The sequence below is a fragment of the Oncorhynchus gorbuscha genome, linkage group LG04, assembly GCF_021184085.1.
Source record: "Oncorhynchus gorbuscha isolate QuinsamMale2020 ecotype Even-year linkage group LG04, OgorEven_v1.0, whole genome shotgun sequence".
Taxonomy (NCBI): domain Eukaryota; kingdom Metazoa; phylum Chordata; class Actinopteri; order Salmoniformes; family Salmonidae; genus Oncorhynchus; species Oncorhynchus gorbuscha.
The window spans coordinates 31630722-31656787 of NC_060176.1; the positions used below are offsets into that span (position 1 = coordinate 31630722).

Here is a 26066-nt window from a genome sequence, read left to right on the forward strand (position 1 = left end):
CTATATACAATGTGTGCAAAAGGCATGAGGAGGTAGGCGAATAATTACAATTTTGCAGATTAACACTGGAGTGATAAATGAACAGATTGTCATGTACAGGTAGAGATATTGGTGTGCAAAAGAACAGAAAAGTAAATAAATAAAAACAGTATGGGGATGAGGTAGGTGAAAATGGGTGGGCTATTTACCAATAGACTATGTACAGCTGCAGCGATCGGTTAGCTGATCAGATAGCTGATGTTTGAAGTTGGTGAGGGAGATAAAAGTCTCCAACTTCAGCGATTTTTGCAATTCGGTCCAGTCACAGGCAGCAGAGTACTAGAACGAAAGGTGGCCGAATGAGGTGTTGGCGTTAGGGATGATCAGTGAGATACACCTGCTGGAGCACGTGCTACGGATGGGTGTTGCCATCGTGACCAGTGAACTGAGATAAGGCAGAGCTTTACCTAGCATGGACTTGTAGATGACCTGGAGCCAGTGGGTCTGGCGACGAATATGTAGCGAGGGCCAGCCGACTAGAGCATACAAGTCGCAGTGGTGGGTGGTATAAGGTGCTTTAGTGACAAAACGGATGTCACTGTGATAAACTGCATCCAGTTTGCTGAGTAGAGTGTTGGAAGCCATTTTGTAGATGACATCGCCGAAGTCGAGGATCGGTAGGATAGTCAGTTTTACTAGGGTAAGCTTGGCGGCGTGAGTGAAGGAGGCTTTGTTGCGGAATAGAAAGCCGACTCTTGATTTGATTTTCGATTGGAGATGTTTGATATGAGTCTGGAAGGAGAGTTTGCAGTCTAGCCCGACACCTAGGTACTTATAGATGTCCACGTATTCAAGGTCGGAACCATCCAGGGTGGTGATGCTAGTTGGGCATGCGGGTGCAGGCAGCGATCGGTTGAAAAGCATGCATTTGGTTTTACTAGCGTTTAAGAGCAGTTGGAGGCCACGGAAGGAGTGTTGTATGGCATTGAAGCTCGTTTGGAGGTTAGATAGTTAGACAGTGTCCAATGACGGGCCGAAAGTATATAGAATGGTGTCGTCTGCGTAGAGGTGGATCAGGGAATCGCCCGCAGCAAGAGCAACATCATTGATATATACAGAGAAAAGAGTCGGCCTGAGAATTGAACCCTGTGGCACCCCCATAGAGACTGGCAGAGGACCGGACAGCATGCCCTCCGATTTGACACACTGAACTCTGTCTGCAAAGTAATTGGTGAACCAGGCAAGGCAGTCATCCGAAAAACCGAGGCTACTGAGTCTGCTATTGAAAACAGATAGACCCGTCTTCAATTTGATCGATTATTAACGCTTAAAAATACCTTGTATTACATAAGTAGTTTGAAATGTTTTGCCAAAGTTTACAGGCAACTTTTGAAATATTTTGTAGTGACATTGCGCAATTTTTGAAGCTGTTTTTTTCTGGATCAGACGCGCCAAATAAATGGACATTTTGGATATATATGGACGGAATTAATCGAACAAAAGGACCAATTGTGATGTTTATGGGACATATTGGAGTGCCAACAAAAGAAGCTTGTCAAAGGTAAGGCATGTTTTACTTTTTATTTCTGCGTTTTGTGTAAAGCCTGCAGGGTTGAAATATGCTACTCTCTTTGTTACTGTTGTGCTATCATCAGATAATAGCTTCTTATGCTTGTGCGAAAAGCCTTTTTAAAATCTGACATGTTGGCTGGATTCACAACGAGTGTAGCTTTAATTTAGTATCTTACATGTGTGATTTAATGAAAGTTTGATTTTTATATCATTTTATTTGAATTTGCCGCGCTGCATTTTCCCTGGCTTTTGGCCAAGTGGGACGCAAGCGTCCCCTATACCATAAGAAGTTAACAGTAAGGTTTGTCCCCTCCCTCATGGTCATGTACACAAAATGCTGTTGTGGGGTATTTTTCAGCAGGGCACTGTGAGTTTACAAGATGAAAAGGAGTAGATTAAATTGCTTACATGGTCTGGAAGGTACTCTGTGGCCCTCAGGCTACATCTAACCACCTGTAACCGCATTACACAAACCCATACAAACACTAACTGTCACGTGTCTTTGTTTTAGTTTGGTCAGGGAGTGAGTTGGGGTGGGTAGTCTATGTTCTTTTTTATATATTGTGTTTATGTCTTTGGCCTGGTATGGTTCGCAATCAGAGGCAGGTGTCGTTCCTTGTCTCTGATTGAGAATCATACTTAGGTAGCCTTTTCCCAACTGTGTTTTGTGGGTGATTATTGTCTGTCTAGGGTTTTCGGCACCTTTCAGGACTGTTTCGGTTTTCGTTTATTTCACGTTGTTATTTTGTATTTTCAGTGTTCAGTCAGTAAACATCATGAACACATACCACGATGCGCATTGGTCCGACATTTGTTACTCCTCTTCAGAGGAGAACGAAGAATATCGCTACACTACCAAATTCATGTTTATGCCATTATTACTGTAAATGTAGATATCTTAGCTGTCAATTTGTAAATATATTTGCCAACTTTCCTTCAACTTGTGCAGAGCGAGGGGTCGTTAGCATATGTTGGTGGAATCAGATTATGTACCACCAACATGAAAACACACATCAGTACACAATTGAACCTCCCCAGTAATGGTATTGATCTGTTCAACACTGGTCCTAGCAATCGAATTCTACGCTTCTATTCAATCATGTAGACTGGATTTGTTCCGCATAGTGTCGGACAATAACATTGATGGATACGCTGATTCGGTGAGCGAGTATTAGCAAGTGCATCGGTGATGTTGTACCCATAGCAACTATTAAAACCTTCCCCAACCAGAAACCGTGGATTGATGGCAGCATTCACGCAAAACTGAAAGCGATAACCACTGCTTTTAATCAGAGCAAGGTGACCAGAAACATGACCGAATACCAAAAGTGTAGCTACTCCCTCCGCAAGGCAATCAAACAAGCTAAGTGTCTGTATAGAGACAAAGTAGAGTCGCAATTCAACGGCTCAGACACAAGAGGTATGTGGCAGGGTCTACAGTCAATCACGGACTACAAAAAGAAAACCAGCCCCGTTGCGGACCACGATGTCTTGCTCCCAGACAAACTAAACAATCCGCTATCAAAACCTGCAAGCTTTTCTTCACTGCAGCCATCACGAGTAAAACATTTAATCGTGTTAACCCTCGCAAGGCTGCCGACCTGACTCTTTCGTTTAAATCAAATCAAATGAAATAAAATATTATTGGTCACATACACATGGTTAGCAGATGTTATTGCGAGTGTAGCGAAATCCTTGTGCTTCTACAGTAGTTCTGACATTGCAGCAATATCAACAAGTAATCTAAAATTTCCACAACAACTATCTAATACACACAAATCTAAGTAAAGGGATGGAATAAGAATATGTACATATAAATATATGTATGAGCAATGACCGAGAGGCCTCGGCACAATGCAATAGATGGAATAAAATACACTATATACATATGGGATGAGTAATGCAAGTTATGTAAACATCATTATTAAAGTGGCATTAATAAAGTGACTCATGATCCATTTGTTAGAGTCGCCATGAATATCAAGTCTGTATGTAGGCAGCAGCCGCTCTGTGTTAGTCTGATGGCCTTGAGATGGAAGCTATTTTCAGTCTCTCGGTCCCAACTTTGATACACCTGTACTGACCTCGCCTTCTGGACGGTAGCGGGGTGAACAGGCAGTGGCTCGGGTGGTTGTTGTTCTTGATGATCTTTTTGGCCTTCCTGTGACATCGGGTGCTGTAGGTGTCATGGAGGGCAGGTAGTATGCCCCCGGTGATGCATTGTGCAGACCGCACCACCCTCTGGAGAGCCCTGCAGTTGGGGGCGGGGCAGTTGCCATACAAGGCGGTGATAAAGCCCGACAGAATTCTCTCAATTGTGCATCTGTAAAAGTTTGTGAATGTTTTAGGTGACAAGCCAAATTTCTTCAGCCTCCTGAGGTTGAAGAGACGCTGTTGTGCCTTCTTCACCACACTGTCTGTGTGGGTGGACCATTTCAGTTTGTCCATGATGTGTACGCAGAGGAACTTAATTCATTTAAAAATCATGTGAATCTCTATACTGTAAATACACACAGATGAAGTCCATTCAACATATTGTGTGACGTATCTGTTCCTTGAACCTATCTTGCCATATAGCAAAGGGTTCATATACTTATTCACACAATACATTGCCACTTTCTACAGAAGCCCTGACACCCAAGGGAAAAAAAAAGTTTGAACGACTTTTATTTTTTAGTATCTTGTTTGAATGACTTAGTATCTCGTTTGAACTACTTATTATCTCATTTGAGCGACTTAACCCATTACAGTCGAAGCATTACAGTCGAAGCCTTGCCTAAACAGGGGTCTACTAAGATATAAATCATTTTTAAGAAGGTCAAATCAAGTATCATTTTGCTATTTCATTTAGAATTTTAAGACCCCCTTGAAGTATAAAAAATTAAAATATGAAATAATATATATTTTTTTAAGTGTATTTGACCTTATTGCTATTAGCCAATACAAATGCATTGAAGAACAGATGCACTTACATACAGTGCATTCGGTAAGTATTCACACCCCTTGACTTTTTCCACATTTTGCAAATGGATCTGAATAAATAAAAAACTGTTTTCATTTTGTCATTATGGGGTATTGTGTGTAGATTGATGCGAAAAAAAGCCAATAATCAATTTACAATAAGGCTGTAACTCAACAAAATGTGGAAAAAGTCAAGGGGTCTGAATAATGTCTGAATGCACTGTAGAATAACAGAGAGTCCTCCCCCAAAGAAAATCGAAATTAAGATTGTTCTGAAGTGTCTGTCCTATATCTGAGAGATATAAGAAAGATCAGGAAACGTTGTTTTGTATTTAACCCCTTATTTTTGGCACTAAACAGTCTCCATACACTGTATATAAAAAAGTATGTGGACACATACAAGTTAGTGGATTCAGCTATTTCAACCACAACCGTCACTGACAGGTGTATAAAATTGAGCACACAGCCATGCATCTCCATAGACAGACATTGGCAGTAGAATGGCTCGTACTGAAGAGCTCAGTGACTTTCAATGTGGCACCCTCATAGGATGCCACCTTTCCAACAAGTCAGTTTGTTAAATTTTGCTAGAGCTGCCCCGGTCAACTGTAAGTGCTATTATTGGGAAGTGGAAACGTCTAGGAGCAACAACGGCTCAGTCACAAAGTGGTAGGCTACACAAGCCCACAGAACGTGACCGCCGAGTGCTGAAGCACGTAGCGTGTAGAAATAGTTTGTAACTCTCACAACCGAGTTCCAAACTGCTTCTGGAAGCAACGTCTGCACAATAACTGTTTGTCTGGAGTTTCGGGAAATGGGTTTCCTTGGCCGAGCAGCCGCATACAGTGGGGCAAAAAAGTATTTAGTCAGCCACCAATTGTGCAAGTTCTCAATTTGGTCTACAATTTTGTTTCTGGTGTCCTTTGACAGTTCTATGGTCTTGGCCATAGTGGAGTTTGGAGTGTGTCTGTTTGAGGTTGTGGACAGGTGTCTTTTATACTGATAACAAGTTCAAACAGGTGCCATTAATACAGGAAACGAGTGGGGGACAGAGGAGCCTCTTAAAGAAGAAGTTACAAGTCTGTGAGAGCCAGAAATCTTGCTTGTTTGTAGGTGACCAAATACTTATTTTCCACCATAATTTGCATATAAATTCATTACAAATCCTACAATGTGATTTTCTGGATTTTTTTCTTATTTTGTCTGTCATAGTGGAAGTGTACCTATGATGAAAATTACAGGCCTCTCTCATCTTTTTAAGTGGGATAACTTGCACAATTGGTGGCTGACTAAATGCCTTTTTTGCCCCACTGTACAAGCCTACGATCAACATGCCAAGTGTCAGCTGGAGTGGTGTAAAGCTCGCCGCCACTGGACTCTGGAGCAGTGGAAACATATTCTCTGGAGTGATAACTCACGCTTCACCATCTGGCAGTCCGATGTACTAATCTGGGTTTGGCGGATGCCAGGAGAAGGCTACCTGCCCGAATGAATAGTGCCAACTGTAAAGTTTGGTGGAAGAATAATGGTCTGGGGCTGTTTTTCATGGTTCGGGCTAGGCCCCTTAGATATCCTATTTCCAATAGCACCGATGATCGCAACCTAGTAATTTTAAGCCAAAGCAACAACAAAAAATATATTTGAAAGCATCCTCGAAAAGGGTCGCTGGAGACTGAGAACCATCCGTAGTGAATGGATTTGGCGGACAGGTTGCAAAATAAATCCTTGCATCGCAGGGATCAACTTGCTGTGGCAGATTTATAGCCTCATGCAGTAGAAATAATAATAATAATAATTAAAGCTGCAAGCAGCGTTGCCGATGTTCAGTTGTGTGCCCACTGTGCCACTATCAGGACACATTGGACACATTGCCCTAGAATGAGCAATTGGTGTCAGCTAAAGGGGATTTTGACATAGAAACACCAGATTTTCAGCAGTTGATAATGTTGATTAATAACTATGAAACTATGAAAAATATTAATAACTGCAGGACAGGGCTACATATTTCCTTATCCAGGACTGCTGACACCGACCAATTTGGCTATTTCAAAAACTTCAAGCCAATCAACTGGGTAAAACAAATTCTGAGGTGCGCACAGATTATCTTTACAATATTGTTGTGTGGAGTTGTTTTTATTAGCGGGAAGTATTAAACTGCTATTTTAAAGTGGTGTTATAACTCTCCAGACCATTATGCATGTGTGTGTGTGTGTGTGTGTGTGTGTGTGTGTGTGTGTGTGTGTGTGTGTGTGTGTGTGTGTGTGTGTGTGTGTGTGTGTGTGTGTGTGTGTGTGTGTGTGTGTGTGTGTGTGTGTGTGTGTGTGTGTGTGTGTGTGTTTGTGACTGTCATAAAGCAACCGCAGGTTTGAAGTGTTACTTTTTACCTTAATCTCTAGGCCCATGTAGTTGAGACTCATCCCACACTCATCTGTGATCTCAGTGATCTCAGACAAGTCGTCATCTTCAAACTCATTCAGGCTGATGTCATGGGTCAACCTTGGGAGAGAAGGAGAATAGAAGGAGATTGGGAAGGGGTGGGATAGAATAAGAAGACACAGGGAGAGGAAATGTTAAACTCTCTGAACCCTCCAAAGCGCAATATATTTCTGTAAAATCTGCCTGATCAATCTAACTGAACTTTGACATCTTCATTGACAGCAACTGTCGCTTTTTCAAATATTATTACTAAAACACCCGCATAGGTAATGTTGACCATTGACTAAATTAAAACATATATTACTGTTGGCAAAGAAACGAGGTGGTTCTCACTCTGTGACGTTTTCTAAATGTGGGACATTGTTAGAAACTAAATAACTCACACTTTTATCCAGTTCATTTTGGGCAATATAATGCAACATTGTGAATGTCACATGTATACAGTCAGCAACATGTTCATATTACATTTTTAATACAGTAAAAAATGTTTTAACATGACATCATACAATGTGAGAATGTTTGGCTTGGATGTTCTGGATAATAACAAGGAACGTATCCAGTAAAATTGTGTTTTTGCCCATTCTTATAGCCAAACATACTGTAACTAAGGGAACTTCTGAAACATTTAGGCAAGTGGTCTGTGGAAAATATGCACAGTCAGTTTGGGAGAATTTGTGTCGATAGTCTATATGTTGCCAAATGGCAATTGCATAAAGCACAGATTGAGCACAGATGGGAGTAGAAATGTTGTTACTTTTGGTATTTCTGTCAAATGTGTCTCACAGATCAACTCTGTCTATCTGCGCAGCCGATGTCCCCCCTATAATGCTGCACAGAAGTTAACACACTTGAATAATGCGACACGGCATGTAGCAATGTTGAAACTGTTCGCAAAACTATGCTCATACAGGCTAGGACACTTTACAATGCAAGAAGATACTGGTAGCTTCCAGCTTTGTAGGCTAACTGTTCTTGCTGGCTTACAGCTGAAGCTGTAATCAATTCACTAAACAGGTACTATGTTTCTAATAATATGCAAACCATAACGCAAAATATGCTGATTGCCACTAAAACTTTATTAATTCATTTACTCAGTCTCTATCTCATGTCTCTCCCACAAATAATCTATTTCCTTAGTGAAGTTACTCAGGGCGCACCCCCTCTTGCCTTGTGAATGACGTCATTACTAGAACCGCCATAGGCCAACGTCCAATGACGTCCTTATTTATCAGAATTTTTATATCAAGTACAGAAAAGTATTTAGAGCCATTTTTAACACACATCACAACAGGAGAGACACAACACTACATAAAGAGAGACCAAAGACAACAACATAACAAGGCAGCAACACATGACAACACAGCATGGTAGCAACACAAAGTGACAACAACACGGTAGCAACGCAACATGGTAGCAGCACAAAAACATGATACAATAATTATTGGCCAAAGTCAACAGCACAAAGGTCAAGAAGGTAGAGACAGCAATACATCACACAAAGCAGCCACAACTGTCAGTAAGAGTGTCCATGATTGAGTCTTTGAATGAAGAGATTGAGATAAAACTGTCCAGTTTGAGGTGTTTGTTGCAGCTTGTTCCAGTTGCTAGCTGCAGCGAACTGAAAAGAGGAGCGACCCAGCGATGTGTGTGCTTTGAGGACCTTGAACAGAATGTGACTGGCAGAACTAGTGTTGTATGTGGAGAATGAGGGCTGCAGTAGATATCTCAGATAGGGGGATTGAGGCCTAAGAAGGTTTTCTAAATAAGCATCAACCAGTGGGTCTTGCGACGGGTACACAGAGATGACCAGTTTTCAGAGGAGTATAGAGTGCAGTGATATATGTGTCCTATATGGAGCATTGGTGGCAAATCTGATGGCCGAATGGTAAAGAACATCTAGCCGCTCGAGAGCACCCTTACCTGCTGACCTATAAATTATGTCTCCGTAATCTAGCATGGTCATCTGAATCAGGGTTAGTTTGGCAGCTGGGGTGAAAGAGGAGCGATTACGATAGAGGAAACCAAGTCTAGATTTAATTTAGCCTGCAGCTTTGATATGTTATTTAGAGAAAGACAGTGCACCGTCTAGCCATACTCCCAAGAACTTGTATGAGGTGACTACCTCAAGCTCTAAACCCTCAGAGAAGAGCGTGGGGCCTAGGATCTAGCCTTGGGGTAATCCCTTAGTGACAGGCAGTGACTGAGACAGCAGATTTTCTGACATTATACACTGCACTCTTTGAGAGAGGAAGTTAGCAAACCAGGCTTAAGACCCAATGTATAGCAGCCAACCGGCATGCACCAATCCCATGCAATGAATATGCTTGCTGAAAGCGTGACCTGTCTAGAACTCTTCCATACTCATATTATTTGACTTCTTCTGCTGGCTCTAGCGCTTAAACAGTTTCAGCTATCAACATAAACCAACTTTCAAATGTGCATTCTGCCCTAACTTAGATTAATTATTTTTTTATGTTATTTATACTTTTTATATGACAACCACATTTGCAGAAAACCATTCATTTCAAAGTCCAAAGACTAGAATGGTAAAACATCATCAAATTCTAGACGGTACTATGCTTTAACCGTTTAAGCTATCAATTCCAAACTAAGGCTGAAGTGTGCAGACGGACTCAACTTATTGTGCTTGCATTCAGATTTGTTATACTATTCATTATGAACTAAACTAAGAAAAAAAAATAAACATTCCTTTTTCAGGACCATGTCTTTCAAAGATAATTCATAAAAATCCAAATATCTTCACAGGTCTTCAGAGTTTAAACTCTGTTTCCCATGCTTGTTCAATGAAACATAAACAATTAATGAACATGCACCTGTGGAATGGTCATTAAGACACTAACAGCTTACAGATGGTAGGCAATTAAGGTCACAGTTCTGAAAACTTAGGACACTAAAGAGGCCTTTCTACTGACTCTGAAAAACACAAAAATAAAGATGCCCAGGGTCCCTGCTCATCTGCGTGAATGTGCCTTAGGCATGCTGCAAGGAGGCATAAGGACTGCAGATGTGGCCAGGGCAATAAATTGCAATGTCCGTACTGTGAGACGCCTATGACAGAGCTACAGGGAGACAGGACGGACAGCTGATCGTCCTCACAGTGGCAGACCACGTATAACAACACCTGCACAGGATCGGTACATCCGAACATCACACTTGCGGGACAGGTACAGAATGACGACAAAAACTGCCTGAGTTACACCAGGAATGCACAATCCCTCCATCTGTGCTCAGACTGTCCGCCATAGGCTGAGAGAGGCTGGACTGAGGGCTTGTAGGCCTGTTATAAGGCAGGTTCTCACCAGACATCACCGGCAACAACGTTACCTATGGGCACAAACCCACCATCACTGGACCAGACAGGACTGGCAAAAAGTCCTCTTCACTGACGAGTCCCGGTTTTGTCTCACCAGGGGTGATGGTCCGATTCACGTTTATCGTCGAAGGAATGAGCGTTACACTGTGGCCTATCCTCTGGAGTGGGATCGATTTGGAGGTGGAGGTTCTGTTATGGTCTGGGCCGGTTTGTCACAGTATCATCGGACTGAGCTTGGTGTCATTGCAGGAAGACATCCTCCTCCCTCATGTGGTACCCTTCCTGCAGGCTCATCCTGACATGACCCTCTAGCATGCCAATGCCACCAGCCATACTGCCCGTTCTGTGCGTGATTTCCTGCGAGACAGGAAAGTCCTTGTTCCGCCATGGCAGTGAAGAGCCCCGATCTCAATCCCATTGAGCCTGTCTGGGACCTGTTGGAATCGGAGGGTGAGGGCTAGGGCCATTCCCCCCAGAAATGTCAGGGAACTTGCAGGTGCCTAGGTGGTAGAGTGGAGTAACATCTCACAGCAAGAACTGGCAAGTCTGGTGCAGTGCATGAGGAGGAGATGCACTGCAGTACTTAATGCAGCTGGTGGCCACACCAGATACTGACTGTTACTTTAGATTTTGATCCCCCCTTTGTTCAGGGACACATTATTTCATTTCTGTTAGTCACATGTCAGTGGGATTTGTTCAGTTTATGTCTCAGTTTTTGAATCTTAAGTTCATAAAAATATTTACTAATGTTTGTTCATGCAATCTTGTTATGTTCATACAAATATTTAAATTTGCTGAAAATAAACGCAGCTGACAGTGAGATAATGTTTACTTATTTTTCAGAGTTTTTAAGAATTCTAAATATGCATAAAATAACATTGGTTCGAATGAGGACTATAGGAATACAGTGGTATCTATTAAAAATGGTTGTGTTCCTTGAAAGTTGAAGCTCCTTGGGTGGCACATAGCCTAGCGGTTAGCACGTTGGGCCAGTAGCTGCAAGGTTGCTAGTTCAACTTCTGAGCTGACAAAGGGAGAAATCTGTTGATGTGTCCTTGAGCAAGAATTTCTCTAAACTTGTTTTTGCTTTGTCATTATAGGGTATTGTATGTAGATTGATGAGGGGAAAAAATTATTTGATCAATTTTGGAATAGGCTGTAACGTAATAACAACATTTGGAAAAAGTCAAGAGATCTGAATACTTTCCTAATGCACTGTAGAACCATGACCTCACTTGGCCTGTTCTACCACTGGCCAGCTGCTTTTGGACCGTACTGCAACTCCCCACTAGTCAAGCTCCTGTTTATTTCAGGCCCTTGTTTGATCTGGCTGCTGATTCTACCAATGTTTCCCAAACTCGGTCCTGGGGACCACAAGGGGTGGACTTTTTGGGGTTATACCCTAGCACGACTACACAGCTGATTCAGATAATCAACTCATAATCAAGCTTTGATTGTTCGAATTAGCTGTGTATTGAAGTTTAAAAAAACTGCACCCCTTTGGCGTCCCCAGAATCGAGTTTTGGAATCGCTGATCTAAAAAATATGGTGGTTCAGCATATAACTTTCAGGGATGTTTTGCTCATTGTGTGAAGGGTGGGCACAGTCAGAAAGGAGGATTGCCCACTTTCAAGACAAACCAGTACAAACACTATTTTAACTCCAATCTCCAACTCAGGAAAGGCCTGAAAGAAACAGGATTTTGAATAGTGTGGATTTGCAGTAGGGTCCAAAAGCAGCTGATAATTGTAACCATTTATAGACTATTTAAGCCACCTGAGCTGTTTTTATCTGAACTGTCCTCATTAATGGGCTCCCGAGAGGCGCAGCGGTCTAAGGCACTGCATCTCAGTGCTAGAGACGGCACTACAGACACCCTGGTTTGATTCCAGGCTCTATTACAAACGGCATTGATTTGATGTTCTATAGGGCGGTGGACAATTGGCCCAGCGTCGTCCGGGTTTGGCCGGTGTAGGCCGTACTTGTAAATAAAAATTTGTTCTTAACTGGCTTGCCTGGTAAAATAAAAAAATATTAAATTAACGATGTCTGTGCCATGTCTCCCAATGTACTGTTAGATGATTTTAATATCCACGTTGACGCTATTGCAAAATGTACTTTTGCTGCTGACTTTATGTTATCACTCTATGGTCTTGATATCTTTCAAAATGTTACAGGTCACATTTCGATTTAGTCTGCTCCGCTGGTATATATTGCTCCTTGCAATATAACTGATGTTGAGCTCCCTATCTCTGATCACAAAGCCCCCTTTTCCAAGCAAAATGTCCAACTCACCATTTCCTTTAGACATTTTTAAAACAGAAAACCCATTGATCTCATGAGCCTTACAGTGCTCTGCCCTGGATATTAAATCAAATGACATTTTATGTGTTACACACGTTGAATACAACAGTGAAATGCTTACTAACAAGCCCTTAACTAACAATGTAGTCTTAAGAAAAATAAGTGTTAAGAAATTTTTTACAAAAAAAACTAAAGTAATAAATAAATAATAAATAAAAATAACAGTACCGAGACTATATACAGGGGGTACCGGTTCAGAGTCAACGTGCGTGGGCACAGGTTAGTCAATGTAATTAAAGTATTATGTACATGTAGGTATAGGTAAAGTGACTATGCATAGATAATAAACAGAGAGTAGCAGCAGCACAGAAATAGGGAGGGGGGGGTTCAATGCAAATAGTCCGGGTAGCCAACGATGTTAAGATGAAACAGTCAGAGGTCAACAAGCACAACATGGCTTCAGTGTGTAAATCAGCTAGAAAGATATCGGCATCGAGTAATTGTCTCTGGCCCCCTCCCAGTTAGGGGGACTGATTAGCTCTACAGCAGAGTCTCACATCTCAATCGCTGGTTGAAAACTGTTTTCTGCCCCTCGCAAAATAATTTGGAGAAAAATGTCCCTCTTTCTGGGACTCACCCACAAACAGGACCAAGCCTGGCCTGCTGAGGAGTGACGGACTCAATCCTAGCTGGAAGGGTTCTCTCATCTTAACTATGAACATAGACAGGGCTCGAACTCCTCTAGCTCAACAATGAGATAGGGTGCAGGCCAGGCAGCAGCCAGTGTAGTCATCTCAGCTATCCCCATTGAAACCATGTCTGTGCCTCAATCAAAGTTGGGCAAATCTAACCATGGTATTTTTAGCCTTTGCAATCTCACTGGAATAAAGACCTCCTCCATTCTTGTCATTATTGAAGGAGATTGTGATATCTTACATTTCAAAATAGGGCTACTTAATGTTAGATCCCAGACTTCCAAGGCAGATATCGTCAATGAACATAATCTTGATGTGATTGGCCTGACTGAAACATGGCTTAAGTCTGCTGAATTTACTGTGTTAAATGAGGCCTCTCCTCCTGGTTACACTAGTGAACATATCCCCCGCGTATCCCGCAAAGGCGGAGGTGTTGCTAACATTTACGATGGCAAATTTCAATTTACAAAAATCAAAATGACTGTGTTTTAGTCTTTTGAGCCTCTAATCATGGAATCTATGCAGCCTACTCAATCACTTGTTATAAAGGTAATCTCCTCGTAGCTGCTGTTTACAGGCCTCCTGGGTCGTATACAGCGTTCCTCACTGAGTTCCCTGAATTCCTACCTTGTAGTAATGGCAGATAATATTCACATTTTTGGTGACTTTAATATTCACATGGAAAAGTCTACAGACCCACTCCAAAAGGCTTTCGGAGCCATCATCGAATCAGTGGGTTGTCTGTGAACCTAACCACTGCTACAGTCATACTCTGGACCTAATACATTTTGTAGATCTTAACGTTTTCCCTCATCATCCTTGACCATCGGACCACCAATTGATTACATTTGTAATCGCAACAAAACCCCAAACAAGGATCATCAAAAGCCGTGCTATAAAATCCAGACCAACACAAAGATTCCTAGAAGCCCTTCCAGACACCCTCCACCTAACCAAGGACGTCGGAGTACAAAAATCGGTTAACAACCTAACCTTGCGTAATACCCAAGATGCAGTCGCACACATACAAACAAAAAACATTTGTAATAAGAAACTAGCTCTCTGGTATGCAGACAATATCCAAGCCCTGAAGCAAGCTTCCAGAAAAAATTGGAACGGAAATGGCGCCCCACCAAACTGGAAGTCTTCCGACTAGCTTGGGAAGACAGTACCGTACAATATCGAAGAGCACTCACTGTTGCTCGATCATCCTATTTTTCCAACTTAATTGAGGATAATAAGAACAATCCAAAATATATTTTTGATACTGTCGTAAAGCTAATTAAAAATCATTCCCCAAGAGAGGATGGCTTTCACTTCAGCAGTGATAAATTGATGAACATGTTTGACGAAAAGATCTTTAGAAAGCAAATTATGGACTCCTCTTTAAATCTGCGTATTTCTCCAAAGCTCAGTTTTCGTGAGTCTGCACAACACTGCCAGGACCAAGGATCAAGGAAAACACTCAAGTTTTTAATACTATATCTCTTGACACATTCATGAAAATAGTAATGGCCTCTAACCTTCAAGCTGCATACTGGACCCAATTCTAACTAAACTACTGAAAGTGCTGCTTCCTGTGCTTGGCCCTCCTATGTTGAACATAATAAATGGCTCCCTATCCACTGGATGTGTACCAAACTCACTAAAAGTGGCAGTAATGAAGCCTCTTTTGAAAATGCCAAATCTTGACCCAGAAAATATAAAAAACTATCGGCCTATTTCGAATCTTAAATTCCTCTCAAACAGTTTTGAAAAAGCTAACTGCCTTCCTGAAGACAAAGAATGTATATCAAACGCTTCAGTCTGGTTTTAGACCCCATCATAGGACTGAGATTGTACTCGTGAAGGTAGTAAATTACCTTTTAATGGCGTCAGACCAAGGCTCTGCATATGTCCTCGTGCTTCTAGACCTTAGTGCTGCTTTTGACACCATCGATCATGACATTCTTTTGGAGAGATTGGAAACCCAAATTGGTCTACACAGACAAGTTCTGGCCTGGTTTAGATCTTATCTGTCGGAAAGATAGTGTCTCTGTGGATGGTTGTCCTCTGACAAATCAATTGTAAGTTTCAGTGTTACTCAAGGCTCCATTTTAGGACCACTATAGTTTTCTCTATATATTCTACCTCTTGGTGATGTCATTCTGAAAAATAAAGTTAACTTTTAATGCTATGCAGATGAGCACAGCTGTACATTCTGATGAAACATGGTGAAGCTCCAAAATTTCCCTCCCGGGAAACCTGTGTTTCAGACATAAGGAAGTGGATGGCAGCAAATGTTTAACTTTTAAACTCGGACAAAACAGAGATCCTAGTCCTGTGTCCCAAGAAACAAAGAGATCTTCTGTTGAATCTGACAATTAATCTTGATGGTTGTACAGTTGTCTCAAATAAAAGAGTGAACAACCTGGTGTTACTCTGGGCCCTGATCTCTCTTTTGACAAACATGTCAAACAGCTTTTTTTCCACCATCAAAACATTGCAAAAATCTGAAACTTTCTGTCCAAAAATGATGCAGAAAAGTTCATCCATGTTTTTGTCATTTCTAGATTAGACTACTGCAATGTTCTACTGTACTTTCCGCGCTACTAAATAAACTTCAGTTAGTGCTAAACACAGCTGCTAGAATATTGACTAGAACAAAATCATTTGATCATATTACTCCAGTGCTAGCCTCTCTACGCTGGCTTCCTGTAAAGGCTAGGGCAGATTTCAAGGATTTACTGATAACCTACAAAGCATTACATGGACTTGCTCCTACCTATCTCTCCGATTTGGTCCTGCCGTACATACTTACACGTACGCTACGGTCACAAGATGCAGGCCTCCTTATTGTCTCTAGAATTTCTAAATAAACAGCTGGAGGCACGGAATTCTCCCATAGAGCTCAATTTTTATGGAATGGTCTGCCTAGCCATGTGGCACACGCAGACTCCATCTCGACCTTTAAGTATTTATTGAAGACTCATCTCTTCAGTAGGTGCAATTATTGAGTGTAGTCTGGCCCATGGGTGTGAAGGTGAACGGAAAGGCACTGGAGCAACGAACCGCCCTTGTCTCGGCCAGTTGTCCTCTCTCCACCGGGATTCTCTGCCTCTAACCCTATTACAGGGGCTGAGTAGCTGGCTTTCTTGTGCTCTCTTCCATCCTGTCCCTAGGAGGGATGCTTCACTTGAGTGGGTTGAGTCACAGACGTGATCTTCATGTCTGGGTTTGGCACCCCTCTCGGGTTTGTGCCATAGGGGAGATCTTTGTGGGCTATAGTCAGCCTTGTTTCAGGGTAGTAAGTTGGTGTTTTTAACCTCTTGATACTACCCATCCCGGGTCCGGGAGCGTAATCATCAACTGACACTAATTAGCATAACGCAACGGACATAAATATTACTAGAAAATATTCCTATTCATTAAATCACAAGTGAAATATATTGAAACACAGCTTAGCCTTTTGTTAATTACCCTGTCCTTTCAGATTTTGAAAATATGCTTTACAGCCAAAGCAAGACAAGCATTTGTGTAAGTTTATCGATAGCCTAGCATAGCATTATGACTAGCTAGCAGCAGGCAACCTGGTCACGAAAATCAGAAAAGCAATCAAATGAAATCGTTTACCTTTGATTAGCTTCGGATGTTCGCTCACGAGACTCCCAGTTAGATAGCAAATGTTAATTTTTTCCAAAAATATTATTTTTGTAGGCGAAATAGCTCCGTTTGCTCTTCGCGTTTGGCTGAGAAATCGATCGGAAATTGTGGTCACTACATCTCCAAAAGATATTCCAAATTAGCTCCATAATATCGACAGAAACATGGCAAATGTTGTTTATAATCAATCCTCAAGGTGTTTTTCAAATATCTATTTGATAATATATCAACCGGGACTGGTGGCTTCTTAGTAGGATAGAGAGAGAAACAATGGCCGCATTTGTACTTTACGCACAAAACACTCTGAGAGACTTCAGCTGACCACTGACAGAATGTTGACCTTCAGGCTCATTCTTCAAAATAAAAGCCTGAAACTATGTATTGTGACACTAGACACATTAGGGAAGCCATAAAAAAGAATCTGGTTGATATCTCATTCACTGCTCAATAGGGACGCCTTATTTACTAGACGTCTTACTAGACGTCCGCAAATGTTTTAAAAATAGTCCAACAACCTCAGGTCATGCCCCAGGGTCAGATCTTCCGGGAAATCATCAAAGAAGGCCTCTTGGACACTTGGTTCCTGCTTTATTACATTTTAAATTTTTGGTCATTTTTCCGCTGTTCCAGAAAATTCCACCAGATGGTGACTGGCTGCTTATTGCAAATGGACAAAATATCACAAAAGTGACACGGCCATTTCTCCTAAACGGAAAAGACTTTGAAGATGAAAGGTCACATCTTTCCAAAAATTCATATGTGTGATTAGGCAACCCTCATGAACTGTAAATCAGTCATTTCTCCCATCAGATTTCCAAGAAAAACTCACACACGTGCATAGCCAGGATGGAGTAACACAGTGTTGGGCTTACAGACCTACAGAGCCTGCAATAGTTACCTGCGTTTGAACTATCAAAGAACCATCAGACCTAGAGCTATGAAACTTAAATGATAAACCATCACCAAATTGACATGCTGAAATCAACACCAACGAGCAATGGAGAGGAACCACTATCACTGCCCGGCCATCCGGAGTTCAACGGGTCAGTCAATTGGGCATTTCTGCAGTATATTAGAGAATGTCAAATTTGTGAGGGTAAATGCCCATTGTAAGACATTGCAAATGGACATACGTGCACCTGGTGATCGGAACGGGTTACCAGGAGCAAATTTTTAAAATGGCTCTTAATACCTTTAAGGGGGTGCAAGGGGTCCATGGCCGGGTAGGGAGCACACCCCACTCATGCCCATCCAATAGTGGTCATTTTGGACATTTTCCCAAAAAATCCCACTGCTCTCATTGCATCAAATTCTTACTTCCTAATACTTCATATGATCAAACATGACAAATAGACCTTCTAGGTTGATTCAGGGATTAACATAGTAACAGTAACATATCATTTGGTCTGTATAAACGCCATTTGGACATTTGTTATGCCATTTGGACATGGTTCACTGACTTTTGGGTTCGTAAGCCGACCACTTATGATCATATTTGGTAAATGGACTAAACATAGGCCTTATGGACAAGCTCAATAAAATAAGACAAATGTAGGTTCATACGGTTATTATATATGTATAATTGACAAACATTTTTTTATTTGACTGAAAAACGGTCCAGAAAGCACCTTTGCTTTTTAGAGGGTGATGAATGTTTGAAACATTTTTTAGATTTTTCCTTGAGTCTTGATTTAGTGACCATTTGCCATGCAATAAGTTGCCATTCATTTTTGTCCATTTCAGGGGGGTCTTCCCTTACCTCCCGGAGGATCTGATCCCTGGGACCATGCCTCAGGACTACCTGGCCTGATGACTCCTTGCTGTCCCCAGTCGACCTGGTCATGCTGCTGCTCCAGTTTCAACATTTCTGCTTGCAGCTATGGAACCCTGACCTGTTCACCGGATGTGCTACCTTGTCATGCACCTGCTGTCTCAAACACTGACCTGAATGCTTGGCTATGAAAAGCCAACTGACATTTACTCCTGAGGTGCTGACCTGTTGCACCCGCTACAACCACTGTAATTAATATTATTATTTGACCCTGCTGGTCATCTATGAACATTTGAACATCTTGGCCATGTACTGTTATAATCTCAACCCGGCACAGCCAAAAGAGTACTGGCCACCTCTCAAAGTCTGGTTCCTCTCTAGGTTTCTTCTTAGGTTCCGGCCTTTCTAGGGAGTTATTCCTTGCCACCGTGTTTCTATATCTGCACTGCTTGCTGTTTGAGTTTTTAGGCTGGGTTTCTGTATAGCACTTTGTGACATCGGATGATGTAATAAGGGCTTTATAAATACATTTGATTGATCGATTGATTTGATTAGCTGTTCAGGAGTCTTATGGCTTGGGGGTGGAAGCTGTTAAGATGCCTTTTGGATGTAGACTTGATGCTTCAGTACTGCTTGCCTTTCCGGTACCAGAGAAAACAGTCCATGACAAGGGTGTCTGGGGTCTTTGGCGATTTATAGGGCCTTCCTCCGACACCGCCTGGTATAGAGGTCCTGGATGGCAGGAAGCTTGGCTCCAGTGATGTACTGGGCCGTACGCACTACCCTCTGTTATGCTATGCGGTCGTAGCCTGAGCAGTTGCCATTCCAGGCAGTGATGCAACTAGTCTGGATGCTCTCGATCGAGCAGCTGTCAAACTTTTGAGGATCTGAGGACCCATGCCAAATATTTTCAGGCCCCTGTGGGGGAATAGGCATTGCTGTGCCCTCTTCACGACTGTCTTCATGGGTTTGAACCATAATAGTTTGTTAGCTATGTGGACACCAAGGAACTTGAACCTCTCAACCTGCTCCCCTTCAGGCCCGTCGATGAGAATGGGGGCATGCTCGATCCTCCTTTTCCTGTAGTCCACGATCACCTCCTGTGTCTTGATCAATTTGAGGGAGAGGTTGTTGTCCTGGCACCACACTGCCAGGTCTCCTCGTTGTTGGTGATCAGGACTACCACTGTTGGGTCGTTGGCAAAATGAATGATGTTGTTGTAGTCGTGCTTGGCCATGCAGTCATGGGTGAACAGGTAGTACAGAAGGGGACTTAGCACGCACCCCAGAGGGGCCTCTGTGTTGAGGATCATTGTGGCAGATGTGTTGTTACCTACCTTTACTACCTGGGTGCGGCACGTCAGGAAGTCCAGGATCCAGTTGCAGAGGGAGGTGTTTAGTCCTAGGGCTCTTAGCTTTGAGGGCACTATGGGGTTGAACACTGAGCTGCAGTCAATGAACAGCATTCTCATGTAGGTGTTTCTTTTGTCCAGGTGGGAAAGGGCAGTGTGGAGTGCAATAGTTATTACGCCATCTGTGGATCTGTAGGGGTGGAATGAAAATTGTAGTGGGTCTAGGCTTTCTGGGATAATGGTGTTGATGTGAGCCATGACCAGCCTTTCAAAGCACTTCATGGCTATAGGTGCGGGTCCTATGGGTCTTTAGTCATTTAGGCAGGTTACCTTGGTGTTCTTGGGCACAGTGACTATGGTGGTCTGCTTGAAACATGTTGGTATTAAAGACTCTGTCAGGGACAGGTTGAAAATGTCAGTGAAGACACTTGCCAGTTGGTCAGTGCATGCTCGGATTACATATTCTCGCTATACACCAAGTCACTTGGCTCTGTCATAACCTCACATGGTCTCTCCTATCATTGCTATGCAGACGACACACAACTAATCTTCTCCTTTCCCCCTTCTGATGACCAGGTGGCGAATCGCATCTCTGCATGTCTGGCAGACATATCAGTGTGGATGACGGATCACCACCTCAAGCTGAACCTCGGCAAGACGGAGCTGCTCTTCCTCCCGGGGAAGGACTGCCCGTTCCATGATCTCGCCATCACGGTTGACAACTCCATTGTGTCCTCCTCCCAGAGCGCTAAGAACCTTGGTGTGATCCTGGACAACACCCTGTCGTTCTCAACCAACATCAAGGCGGTGGCCCGTTCCTGTAGGTTCATGCTCTACAACATCCGCAGAGTACGACCCTGCCTCACACAGGAAGCGGCGCAGGTCCTAATCCAGGCACTTGTCATCTCCCGTCTGGATTACTGCAACTCGCTGTTGGCTGGGCTCCCTGCCTGTGCCATTAAACCCCTTCAACTCATCCAGAACGCCGCAGCCCGTCTGGTGTTCAACCTTCCCAAGTTCTCTCACGTCACCCCGCTCCTCCGTTCTCTCCACTGGCTTCCAGTTGAAGCTCGCATCCGCTACAAGACCATGGTGCTTGCCTACGGAGCTGTGAGGGGAACGGCACCTCAGTACCTCCAGGCTCTGATCAGGCCCTTCACCCAAACAAGGGCACTGCGTTCATCCACCTCTGGCCTGCTCGCCTCCCTACCACTGAGGAAGTACAGCTCCCGCTCAGCCCAGTCAAAACTGTTCGCTGCTCTGGCCCCCCCAATGGTGGAACAAACTCCCTCACGACGCCAGGACAGCGGAGTCAATCACCACCTTCCGGAGACACCTGAAACCCCACCTCTTTAAGGAATACCTAGGATAGGACAAGTATTCCCTCTCACCCCCCCCCCTTTAAGATTTAGATGCACTATTGTAAAGTGACTGTTCCACTGGATGTCATAAGGTGAATGCACCAATTTGTAAGTCGCTCTGGATAAGAGCGTCTGCTAAATGACTTAAATGTAATGTAATGTAAATGTAATCGGTCTGGCCATGTGGCCTTGTGAATGTAGACCTGTTTAAAGGTCTTTCTCACATCAGCTACAAAGAGCGTGATCACACAGTCGTCCGGAACATCTTGTGCTCTCTTGCATGCTTCAGTGCTGCTTGCCTCGAAGCGATCATTGAAGTTAGTCTGGTAGGCTCGTATCACTGGGCAGCTCCAGGCTGTCCTTCCCTTTGTAGTCTGTAATAGTTGCAAGCCTTGCCACATCCGACAAGCATCGGAGCCGGTGTAGGATTACTCCTGTATTGAATCTTATTCCTGTATTGACACTTTATCTGTTTGATGGTTCATTGGTGGGCATAGCGCGATTTCTTATAAGCGTCCGGTTTGAGTTCCGCTCCTTGAAACGCGGCAGCTTTACACTTTAGCTCAGTGCGGATTTTGCCTGTAATCCATGGGTTCTGGTTAGGGGTTGTGCGTACGGTCATTGTGGGGATGATGTCATTGATGAAGCCAGTGACTGATGTGGTGTACTGCTCAATGCCATCAGAACAATCCCATAACTTATTCCAGTCTGTGCTAGCAAAACACTCATGTAGCTTAGCATCTGCGTCATTGAGTGAGTCACTGGTACTTCCTGCTTTAGTTTAGGCTTGTAAGTAGGAATTAGGAGGATAGAGTTATGGTCAAATTTGCCAAATGGACGGAGAGCTTTGTACATGTCTCTGTGTGTGGAGTAAAGGTGGTATAGAGTGTTTTCCCTCAGGTTGCACATGTACCATGCTGTTAGAAATGAAGTAAAATGGATTTAAGTTTCCTTGCATTACAGTCCCTGGCCATTAGGAGCATTGACTCTTGATGAGCATTTTCCTGCTTGCTTATGGATTTAAACAGCTTGTTGAATGCGGTCTTAGTGCCCGCATCAGTTTGTGGTGGTAAATAGACAGCTACGACAAATATAGATGAAAACTTTCTTTGTAAATAGTGTGGTCTAAAGCTTATCATGAGATACTCTACCTCAGGCGAGGAAAACCTTGAGACTTCCTTAATATTAGATTTTGTGCACCAGCTGTTATTTACAAATAGACACAGACCCCTTGTCTTACCCGAGGCAAGTGTTCTATCTTGCTGATGCACGGAAAACCCGGCCAGCTGTATGTTATCCATGTTGTCGTTCAGCCACGACTCAGTGAAACATAATATGTTACCATTTTTAATGTCCCGTTGGTAGGATAGTCTTGATCAGAGCTCATCCAGTTTATTATGTAATGATTGCACGTTGGCTATTAGGACTGATGGTAGAGGCGGATTTCCCAATCGCCGTCGGATCCTTACAAGTCACCCTGACCCATGTCCCCGATATCTCCGTCTCTTCTTCATGCAAATGACAGAGATGTGGGCCTTGTCCGGTGTCTGAAGTAAATCCTTTGCGTACTATTCGTTAAGCAAAAAATCTTTGTCCTGTTCGAGGTGAGTAATCGCTGTCTGAATATCCAGAAGCTCTTTTCAGTCATAAGAGGAGGTGGCAGAAATATTTTGTACAAAATAAGTTACAAATAACGCGAAAAAACACACACAATAGCAAAATTGCTTTGGAGCCCGTAAATTGGCACCCATCTCCTCCAGTGCCATTCGCTCCCCTCAAAACTCACTCAGTCTTCTTCACTCACACTGCTCCCTGGACCACCCCGGAGCTATGCCTGTTAAAAGCCAGTGCACGGCGTCCTGAGCATTTGTACAAGTAGACTGGTCGAGTAGTTCACTCTCAAACATACACAGATCACCTGTTAAAATATAAGAATGCCATCTCAGCTGCGAGAACATCCTATTACTCCGACATCATCAACTCTGGTAAAAACAACCCAAAAGTCCACTTCTCCACATTGAACTTCCTACTTTAGCCCCCTGACAACTTCCCTGCAGAACCTTCCCTCAAGCAGTTCAGATGAACATGAACATGAACAACTTCTGTCCATCTTAAACCTTCCCTTCCTCTCCAAAATACGGGAGTGGGTTGTGGCCACTCAATCACATAACCTTCACAAACCATTCCAGTCTGGTTTCCGCTCCAAACATAACACTGAAACAGCCCTGGTCAAAATCAGTAACAACTCCCTCCATGCAGCTGACTCAGGGCTGCTATCCATCCTCATCCTCCTCGGCCTGAATGCAGCCTTTCATACCATCTCCTACCCACTCCTAATGAAATGTCTAGTTGGTGTCATGGGTGTTGCACTCTCCTGGTTTTCCTCCTACCTCACTGACCATCAACAGTTTGTGCAACTGAAAAAGCACAGATCAGGGTGCGTGACCTACCCCTGGGAAAGATGCAACATCAAAGTTCACTTCCATTGCAATGCAGATGACACCAAGATGACACCTCCCAACAAACCCACCACTCCCCTCCCTCATCAGCTGCCTTCAAGACATCCAGAACTGGATGAGAATGAACCTCCTAAAACTTAACAGAAGAGGTCATGCTCATCGGCTCCAAATCCAACCTCTCCAAACAGTACAACCTCAGCATCACCATAGATGGTTTCCCAGTACCTCTGTCAAAACAAGTTAAAAGCCTCTGTGTCACCCTGAAAAGTTCCCTCTCATTTGAACCCCACATAAAAACCATCACCAGGATATCAATTTCACGAAATACTCTTTCAAACACACACGGTCACATTGTACTGTGCAATTATGGCTATTAAGCAGGTAGCTGGAAAATAGACTTGCCTAGAAGTAGGGTATGGGGAGAATTCTATCGTCAAATGTATTTCTAAGTTAGGTTGGCTGTATCACGGAATTGTTTGTAATTTCAGTTTAATCCACCAGAAAAGACAAAACAAATAATACCACAAACAGCATTATTATATATTATCAAGTTGATGGCACAGTCATTTAGCTGGCACCTACATAAAGCTGAGTGGCTCATTCATTCATGGCTTTGGATCTAAATAAATAAGTACCAACATTCTTTCTGATAGTCTTAACTTCTTGAAATGAGCAATCCCGTATCCGGGATCATAATTATAGCCTCAAGCTCATTACCATAACGTAACGTTAACTATTCATGAAAATCCAAATGATATTAAATAAATATATTGGCTCTCAAGTTTAGCCTTTTGTTAACAACACTGTCATCTCAGATTTTCAAAATATGCTTTTCAACCATAGCAAAACAAGCATTTGTGTAAGAGTATTGATAGCTAGCATAGCATTAAGCCTAGCATTCAGCAGGCAACATTTTCACAAAAACAAGAAAAGCATTCAAATAAAATAATTTACCTTTGAAGAACTTCGGATGTTTTCAATGAGGAGACTCTCAGTTAGATAGCAAATGTTCAGTTTTTCCAAAAATATTATTTGTGTAGGAGAAATCGCTCCGTTTTGTTCATCACGTTTGGCTAAGAAAAAAACCAGAAAATTCAGTCATCAAACTTTTTTTAATTTAATTTTTTTTTTCTTCTCCAAATTAACTGCATAATATTGACAGAAACATGGCAAACGTTGTTTAGAATCAATCCTCAAGGTGTTTTTCACATATCTATTCGATGATATATCATTCGTGGAAGTTTGGTTTCTCCTCTGAATCACATGGAAAAATATATGCAGCTGGAGATTATGCACCAATTTCGACGGAGGACACCAGGCGGACACCTGGTAAATGTAGTCTCTTATGGTCAATCTTCCAATGATATGCCTACAAATACGTCACAATGCTGCAGACACCTTGGGGAAACGACAGAAAGTGTAGGCTCGTTCCTGGCGCATTCACAGCCATATACGGAGACATTGGAACACAGCGCCTCAAAAATCTGTCTCACTTCCTTTTTGAAGTTTCATCTTGGTTTCGCCTGTAGCATTATTTCTGTGGCACTCACAGACAATATCTTTGCCGTTTTGGAAACGTCAGAGTGTTTTCTTTCCAAAGCTGTCAATTATATGCATAGTCGGGCATCTTTTCGTGACAAAATATCTTGTTTAAAACGGGAACGTTTTTCATCCAAAAATGAAATACTGCCCCCAGAGGTTCAAGAGGTTAAATAAATACATGTTTTGGTTATCCTGACCGGGACATTATGGGCTATTAGCAGGACAATATACCTTTACCAACACCTCACTGTATTTTGATACTTTGTGACTTTGTGGATGGGGGCTCCGGAGTGGATGGGAGCTCCCGCAGTGCAAACAGATGCAGGTTCGATACCCGTGCCGGCCTAACCCCTATATGTAATTATTGGTGGAGAGTCATGTCATATTTTTCGATATACTGTAGGCCTACTGTAGTCTCACTAGTGTTGAGCAATGTGATGTTAAAAGTGGTGTAGGTATTATTTATTTAAAGAGCATATTGAAGTTAGAAGCAATAGGATTTGAAGCAATGGCCTGCAACTCTTTTAGCACCGCAGCAAGGGTGAATCCCAAAATGAATCCTGACCTAAATTTGGTGGTTTTGGGTGACAGCGGCAAAACCGTTGAGGCTAGAAACACAATTCAATCCCAGGAACGTTCCTAAGGTCTTCCCGGTCTGT

At 42.7% G+C, this 26066-nt stretch overlaps 1 protein-coding gene across 1 annotated transcript in view; it reads right to left on the bottom strand.

Moving 5' to 3' along the window:
• The window catches only part of LOC124032970 (C-Jun-amino-terminal kinase-interacting protein 1-like), a 139726-nt gene that overhangs the window by 84029 nt on the left and 29631 nt on the right, over positions 1-26066 (bottom strand). Inside the window, exon 3 of the mRNA XM_046344913.1 lies at positions 6897-7008. Coding sequence (XP_046200869.1) covers positions 6897-7008 — 112 coding nt within the window. The remainder of the gene's footprint in view (positions 1-6896; positions 7009-26066) is intronic.